Source organism: Lactuca serriola, chromosome 4 (assembly GCF_051521515.1).
Source record: "Lactuca serriola cultivar US96UC23 chromosome 4, Lser_US96UC23_V15, whole genome shotgun sequence".
NCBI classification, from domain to species: domain Eukaryota; kingdom Viridiplantae; phylum Streptophyta; class Magnoliopsida; order Asterales; family Asteraceae; genus Lactuca; species Lactuca serriola.
This window is the reverse complement of record NC_136411.1, coordinates 218,282,784-218,291,176: the sequence shown is the minus strand read 5'-3', so window position 1 is coordinate 218,291,176 and position 8,393 is coordinate 218,282,784. Positions and strand designations below refer to the sequence as shown.

Genomic DNA, 8,393 nt, shown 5'->3' with positions numbered 1-8,393 from the left:
GATGGCTTATTATGCATGTTGTTTGTTTATATGATATGATTATGATTGTACGCGTTGGTATTTTGGGGGAACTTACTAAGTTTTGGGAGTTATAGTTGTGGATTTTGTTTCAGGTACTTCTGATGATCGCAGGAAGATGAAGGCGTGATCGTGCACCTCTTTATATTTTTGTGATTTGGTTCTCGGATACTCTGACACGAAAACATTTTGAAAAAAAAAATTGTATTAATTATTGGTTTTTGAATGATTTAAAAAGTTTTAAATTGGCATGATTTTTATGGGTGTTACAACTCACCACCGAAGAAATAGAGTAGCTGATAAAAAAAAAAAAAAAAGCCATGCGATAAACTTACCACCGGCTAAAAAGTTACTCTACTTACAAATTTGAGGGAAGCCTATTGACCTCATATATTTGTGTCACTCACCTAAAGAATCAAAAAGATGCTTCGAATCTTTTATCTTTATCTTAAAATTGTGTGGTAATATAAACAGGACACAATATTGGCATATTTAAAGAGATTTTTTAATGTGTCCGAAGAATACACATAAAAATGAAAAATATTATTATAATTAAATATAAAAAACATTAATTATATAAAATACTTTTTATAATTAATAAATTTTATATTTAATTACGATAATATTCTTCATAATTAATATTCTCTCAATATTCTGTGTGAGTATTTGATACGTGTGTCTTTATCTTCTTTAACATATGTTAGAAAATCCTATATGAATAACACATAAAAAAAAAACAAAAAACCATCTAATTCGTACAATTACTTTTGGATCATACTTTTGGAACCACTGGCAGACAATTATTATCATATCTTTCGTACGTCGCCTTTTATCTTTTGGTCATTTTGACCTCTTGGTCAAAAACCGGTTCAAGATCCATTCATGCTTTCCGGCCGGACTGGTACTGGTCCTCCGGCTACCGGCCATCATTTTTATAATCAAAGATTCAGTCCAAGATTTTGGAGCCACGCCCTTCAAAACCCAGATAAAGTCAATCCCATTTCTAGTTTTTCTACCCATCTCTGTGGCCTTTGTCCAACAATATTCTCCTAAAATTTAAAAGGTACAATGTTTCACTTAATTTTCGACTTATTCTCGAGTGTAAATGTGTAATCCATTGGTTAAATACCACAAAGGAACTGATTTTTCTTTAGGTATGGATTGTTCGATGTGTTCACTTTGACTTGTGTTGATTTTCTTTAGAACTCTGGGAAAGATTGGGAATTTTCGACTCTGGTGTTCTTTTATGTTGTTTTGGCTTCTGATTTTTGTGGGTTTTTGATCGAATTTGTTTTGATGCAATATTTTCTCTCGAACATGATAAATTTCTGGACTTTCTGGTTAGCTATTTGATTAACATTCATGTGTTGTTGGTCAATTTGATAAAAGCTTCTGTATTGTAGTCAAAAAACTAATTTTCATATTGTGCTCAAAGCTTCTGTACTTAATTATCTATGACATTTCTGTGTTGTTGATCGAATTTGCTAACTTCTTTCCTCTAATCATCATTCAGTAACCTCAAAAAAACATGGAATCCATCGGAATTGCAGAAGATGTAACCGAAGTAAACCAATTCCTTATAAATCTTACTCATTTAATTTCCATTAAATCGAATCACTTCAATCGTTTTCATCCCTGCAGTTAATAGGAAACACTCCAATGGTTTATCTTAACAAGATCGTGGATGGTTGTGGTGCTCGTATCGCTGCGAAGTTAGAAACCATGGAACCCTGTTCGAGTGTAAAAGACAGGTCAATTTTCTTTCTTTTCGTTGACTCCATAACTTTTTGTTATTTGTTTTGATTTGATCATCTTGAACAAATAGAATTGCACTTAGTATGATAAAAGACGCAGAAGAGAAGGGTCTGATTACCCCTGGGAAGGTTAGATATGATTATATGAACATACTTTTACCTTTTTATACTAATCTTGATTAAATTGTTAATAAGCCGATTAATGTTTTCTTTTTTATAAAGACTGTTCTTGTGGAGGCGACAAGTGGCAATACAGGGATAGGATTGGCCTTCATTGCAGCAACTCGAGGTTACAAACTTATAATAGCGATGCCATCAACATACAGCATCGAAAGAAGAATTGTTATGCGAGCTTTTGGAGCTGAATTACGCATCATGGATGCATCCAAAGGCATCCAGGATTTTTTTCAAAAAGTGGAAGAAATAGTAGCGAAAACACCCAATAGCTACTTCCTTAAGCAATTTGAAAACCCTGCAAACCCAAAGGTAAATATTTCTTTCTTATGATATCTCGAAAAGGGTATTTTTGACTTTTTATGTGGATATGTAATTTTGTAGATTCATTATGAAACAACGGGCCCGGAGATATGGGACGGGTCTAAAGGGAAAGTTGATGCTTTTGTTTCCGGCGTAGGGACGGGTGGTACTGTGACGGGTGTCGGGAAGTTTCTTAAGGAGAAAAATGTCAACATAAAGGTGAACAGTTGGACTAGATCCCAGACTGATGTCAATAAGACAAAAAATATATTTTATATGTCCTAAAAATATATTTTATATGTCCTAAACTGTCCAGTCTAATCAAGTCCAGTCCTGTCCGGTCTATAGTAGTCTAGTCCTGTCCGGTCTATAGTAACAAAAGTAACTTTATCGTTAGATAAAGAGTAAATTACACGAATGGTCCCTATGGTTTAGGGTAATTTGCGCATTTGGTCCCTAACTTATTTTTTTAACTTGGAAGGTCCCTACTGTTTGTTTTTGTTACACGTTTGGTCCATGTCTTATCTAAAAAAACTATTTTGCCCTTGATTTTTTAAAATATTTAAATAAACACACCCCAACCCCTCACTTTACCTTACCTATCCTACAATTTTTTCCTATTTAAATAATAGTTTTTTTAGATAAGTCAGGGACCAATCGCATAACAAAAACAAACAGTAGGGACCAAGCGCGTAACAAAAACAAACATTAAGGACTTTCCGAGTTAAAAAAATAAGTTAGGGACCAAACGCGCAAATTACTCCAAACCATAGGGACCATTCGTGTAATTTACTCTTAGATAAACGTGACATGATTTGAATTTAGGTATATGGTGTAGAGCCAGCTGAAAGTGCCGTTCTAAATGGTGGAAAACCTGGTAGGTGTATTTTATTTTTTTAAAAACTACATTCGCCTTTTATGATTTTTGAATGTGTTATAAATGGTGTTTATTATGTGTTTTAGGACCTCATAAGATCCAAGGAATTGGTGCTGGTGTTATTCCTGATGTTTTGGATGTTAGTATTCTTGATGAAGTTATAATGGTGAGCATGTAACTTGTTTATATGGCTAAATGCAAGAAATAGTGTACTTTTGTTTATTTTAACTTTTTTTTTCTTATTCAACACATTGTACTTTGACAAATCTATCCGATCATATTGTTCTATTATTTCTTATTAAGATATTGTACTTATAAAAATTGCTTGTTATCTCGTGTGTTTGGATTTTTTTAAGATATCTAGTGAAGAAGCCATTGAAACTGCTAAACTTCTTGCACTAAAAGAAGGTTTATTGGTATGTTCATAAAGAATATTACAAATTTATTCCTTCAAGTTTTTTTTTTTTTTTTTTTTTTTTTTTTTTTTTGGTACTTCAAGAAATAACAATGTACTTTGATTTACTGTCTGCAACTCCGGTAGGTCGGAATTTCATCCGGGGCGGCAGCGGCGGCAGCAGTCAGAATAGGGAAACGGCCGGAATATGCCGGAAAGCTCATTGTTGTAAGATAATCATTAATTTTTTTCAATTTGCCATTTCAAGATTTGTTTCTTTATTTTTCAAAAATAAGGTAACGTTTTTTTTTCTTGAATTTAATTGTTTATAAAATGAGCAGGTGATTTTTCCGAGCTTTGGGGAGCGTTATTTGTCGACGGTTTTGTTTGATTCAGTGAGAGAAGAAGTAGAGAACATGCCGGTTGAGTGAGTCATTGTTATCGTTTAATTTGATAAACGGATTAAAAACTTAAAGATTATTGATCAATTCATGATGTTATTAGTTTTTGTCAAATTCTTAATTTAACTTTTGTTTAAGAATATCCTTGTAGATAGTTGTTTTTTTCTCTTTTTTTGTTAAAGAAATTTGAACTTTAAAATGCTTATTAGGAAAAATATTTAAATATTTAAAGAGTAACAATAATTTAAAATATTTAAAAGAGTAACAATAACTATTCTGGATATTGAGTTTATTCGCTATGAGAAATGTATTTAACAAAACATAATAAGGTGATAAGAATTATTTTAGTGTTTAGTTATTTAAAAATGATCAAAAGCTCAAAAAGGACGTCCTTATGTATTATTGATTTAACTACTTTTTACACAACAATTTGTTATTTGATAAAAAAAAATTATGTCAAGACCAATCAGAAAGAAAGATCAATTGATAATGACATTGCAATCTATAAAAGTTTTATTCGTAAGTTTTGGCTTGTAGCATTCTGTTGCGTCGCTTTGATAAATAAACTATATTTGCATCTAAATTACTAATTTGGAGTATTTTGGCATTCCATTGCGTCGCTTATGATAAAAAGAAAATAGAGTTTTGTATGTATTTGTACACAAAGGTCGGATGGGATTCTTACTATTTGGGATCCAACGATTTAAAAAAATAAAATAAATAAAGTTTTGTTTATGGATAATTATGTCATTGTTGAAGGTTAGCAGATTTTGTTGAATTGGAAGATTTTTTTGTAATTAATTAATGTGTATGCGCCATAAGAACGACAGAGGAAAAAAGAGCTATGGAATCAATTAGTCATGCTCATGAATTCACACCTGAGTGACTTTATTATATTTGGTGACTTTAATGCCGACTTTATTATATTCGGTGACCTTGTGGTTTTTGAAAATAAATTTAGAACAATTGAAGAAAGTGTTTTAGAAGTTTTTACGGGCGTTTTCGTGTGCCATATCATCCAGTTGCTTCTGGTTGTTGGCCCATACCGCATTGTCTAAAAAATTGTTTTCTTAGACTGCGATTTTGACCCAATTTACGTCCCATGACCCGACAAAAATAAGTATTTATAAAAGTTTTTTTTTTAGATTTTTCTAAACAAATTGTAGTTGAGTGTGCTTCATTCGTGAACGTATACAAAAAAGTGTATTTCGATTTTTATTAGATAACGATCTATATTAAAATTGACATGTTATAATTACAAAGAACGTATACAAAAAAGATGAAATAATATCCATCTAATATGTATCTGTTTTTATTAACACATAAATATATTTCCATTTTTGTTGGATATTGATTTATATTAAATATTAGGTGTAAAATCCAAATATATTACACGAGTTGATTAAAAAAATAAAATATTAAAATGTAAACAATAAGTATTTTTTTTAAATAAAATTTTGAAATTAGGAATTAATGAAGAAACATATTAATTGCAATTTACTATCATATTTATTATATTTGATACTTATATAAGTATAAGTATTATGTGAATTTTTTATTTTAAAAATAAAAAAAAAACATAAATTGATATGTAGATATTATTTATTATTTATTAAAAAATATCACAAAATAACAAATGTTATAATTCATTAGAGATTGACATGTGATAAAATTATCTTATTTTTGTTATAATAGATGTCTAGATAATGTTATTAAAGTCAGATAAAATTATGTATGATTTAATATTGCTTTTTAATTATTAAAATATATTTTTGAGTTAGTGCATGGTCGAGTTTTTGAATTCATATATATATATATATATATATATATATATATATATATATATATATATATATATATATATATATATAAACTTTTGGTTATATAGGGTCACAAATACAGTCACGATATTTATTTAGTTATTTATTTAAAATGTTTTTCATGAATTTTTGACGTATGGATATCGGACAAAATAATCTTAAATGAATATTGACGTATGGGGGAGAAGCTTGATATATTCGAAGACTAAAGCATTTTACTACAGCTACAACTAATTACAAGACTTGTACTACAAAGGTGATGAAGATGTCAATTACAAGCTGCTGATGCATAAATTATGCATCAGTTATTTGTACATTCGCATAAATTAATCCACTGCTATTTGCATTCAAAACCCAAGATACATATGAGATTTCCTACACTCCACCTTAATTATCAAACAAAAAGAAATCGTATGGCAGCGAATCAAATAGAAGATTTTGTATTTGTTCCTTAACAAAAAAAGGTTTTGGGTTTGAATTCAATTTGTATGTCAAAAAAGTATATACATGATTTGTTCCTTAAGGCTTAAATTATAAGTAAAATATATTAATATTCATAAGTAAAATATATCAAAATAAAAATTTATATATTTATTTACAAAAAGTTAAATACTATATTAGGTTATTTATGGTTTTTTTTTTTACTATTTACAAAAAGAATGTATCAGTATCATTGTTAAACAATAAAGATGTATTATGATCATTATACTAATAAACATACAAAAATTTTATTTCTTAATAGCTAAGGGTGTGTCGAACCATATTAATTTATTAGGAGTTGAGAAGCCCATAAAAATGTCATCTTAGGAACAAAGACTGCAAAAAATGAGGTGAAGTTGAGCTCTTACGGTTTAAAGAAGAAAACAAAACAAATATAAGAAATGGGAAATAATGATACAACACGTGACGGATTTAAAATTGCTCACAAATTATATAAAATGGAACCAAATTTCACCATACAATACAAGAGGAGACTCGTGCATGGAAGAAACATCGATTACAAATACTTAAAACAACATTACATGCTTAATAGATGACATAAAAAGAAAACAACAAACAACACATAACTGCAAACACACATCATTTATTTTTTTATATATAGTATATCTCCAAAGGATCGAGTCACTTAGATATAGCCATCAAGGCAACAAACCCACCATGACCACAATACCTGATAAGACCATGTGGTGCATATACTTACGTAAACAAACAGCATCAGATGTTTCACCAGTTGTCATAACTTGTTTGGATCCTGTTTACATATCATGTACAAAAGTTAATTTCACCACATTGGATTTGCTTTATATATATATATATATATATATATATATATATATATATATATATATATATATATATATATATATATATATATATATATATATATATATCTTGTTATAAGCATAATATATATAAACATCATATGAACTCATACCTTCGAAAAATATGCTCGCAGGTGAAGGTCCATTCAAGTATTCTCCATGTGAGTGTTCGGGAGATCTAACTGGAGCCATCACTGGTGCATTATTTCCACCTGATTATATATAGTAACAATAGTTATAAGTATCAAAGTACGAAATATATCATTACAACAATAAGATAAACATGTAAATGTATATATATATATATATACCACCACATCGACTAACAGGTGGGGTCTTCACATGGCATGAAGCTGGAAGTGCTAATGCGATAGTTTTGTTGATACTGATTCCTAGTGACGCCATAGTGCTACCATCAAGAGCAGTGCAAAGGCACTGTGGTTGTGATTTAACAACATTTGCAAGAGATGAACAACAAGAAGAAGATGGTGTTTTGGAACTTCCCGTAACATAGTTTAGACATGGAGCCATTCCAATGAGAACATTCGTGCACCCTGATTGACCCTTCGAACCTTTCAAAAACAGTGATAGTAGGAAAAGTGATAACCCAAGATTACTAGTGAAACCCATTTCGATCGATATCTATCAAAATGAATTTATTTCTTTCCTTCAATGTGTTGGTGGTTTTAAAGGCAAAGAGGATTATCAATTTGGTTTGTGATTGCATTAATTAATGATGTAGCCTACAGTTTGACCTTTTAGCATCCAAATTGCAAATTGCTGATCAAGCATGGTTGATAATAAAATATTTTTATACATATAGTATACAAGTTTTCTATACAATGAATATTTTTCGTGGTAGTGTCTAAAATCAAGTACTATGGGCATTATCCCGAAATTTTTCAAGACAAAGCTACGTTTTTGGTCGCGTAAATAATAATATACGGAATACTGATTATGATGAGCAAGTTTCTCATTCAATAACAATCGATATTGATCAGTTTTACTTTTTTAAATATTATAAGTAGAGAGAATATGTGTTAGCTCTTGCTATGTAAGTGTGTACTTTTCATTATTAAAGTGTATTTCATATCCAAATACTTTCATTAAAGCGTACTCCGATATTTATTTTTAACGATAAATAATATTTACTAAATATTAAAATAAAACAAACCAAACATTTAGTATGTCTTTTAAGTTGTACTTAAAGACATTCAGTATTTTTTAGCTGTTGCTTAGATCATTCTACTGAATATTGGTAGGAAAAAGTTGCCAATAGAAGTCATCTACGGAAGGTCATCTAAATAATTATATTTACAATTTCTTTGAA

At 29.7% G+C, this 8,393-nt stretch overlaps 2 protein-coding genes across 2 annotated transcripts; one reads left to right on the top strand and one right to left on the bottom strand.

The window, feature by feature from the left end:
• The first annotated feature begins 781 nt into the window (after nucleotides 1–781).
• On the top strand, nucleotides 782–4,035 carry LOC145103290 (cysteine synthase-like). Its single transcript, XM_079040843.1, has 11 exons — nucleotides 782–1,081; nucleotides 1,532–1,582; nucleotides 1,660–1,769; nucleotides 1,844–1,901; nucleotides 1,995–2,258; nucleotides 2,331–2,468; nucleotides 3,075–3,126; nucleotides 3,213–3,292; nucleotides 3,483–3,542; nucleotides 3,668–3,748; nucleotides 3,862–4,035. Exons 2-11 carry the CDS (start codon nucleotides 1,547–1,549, stop codon nucleotides 3,949–3,951), a joined length of 969 nt encoding a protein of 322 aa, XP_078896969.1. The 5' UTR covers nucleotides 782–1,081; nucleotides 1,532–1,546; the 3' UTR covers nucleotides 3,952–4,035.
• A 2,615-nt stretch (nucleotides 4,036–6,650) lies between these two features.
• Nucleotides 6,651–7,736, bottom strand: LOC145100546 (non-specific lipid transfer protein GPI-anchored 26-like). Its single transcript, XM_079037782.1, has 3 exons — nucleotides 7,375–7,736; nucleotides 7,177–7,275; nucleotides 6,651–6,993 (listed from the first exon to the last, which is right to left on the bottom strand). Exons 1-3 carry the CDS (start codon nucleotides 7,691–7,693, stop codon nucleotides 6,881–6,883), a joined length of 531 nt encoding a protein of 176 aa, XP_078893908.1. The 5' UTR covers nucleotides 7,694–7,736; the 3' UTR covers nucleotides 6,651–6,880.
• Between the last annotated feature and the right edge of the window lie 657 nt (nucleotides 7,737–8,393).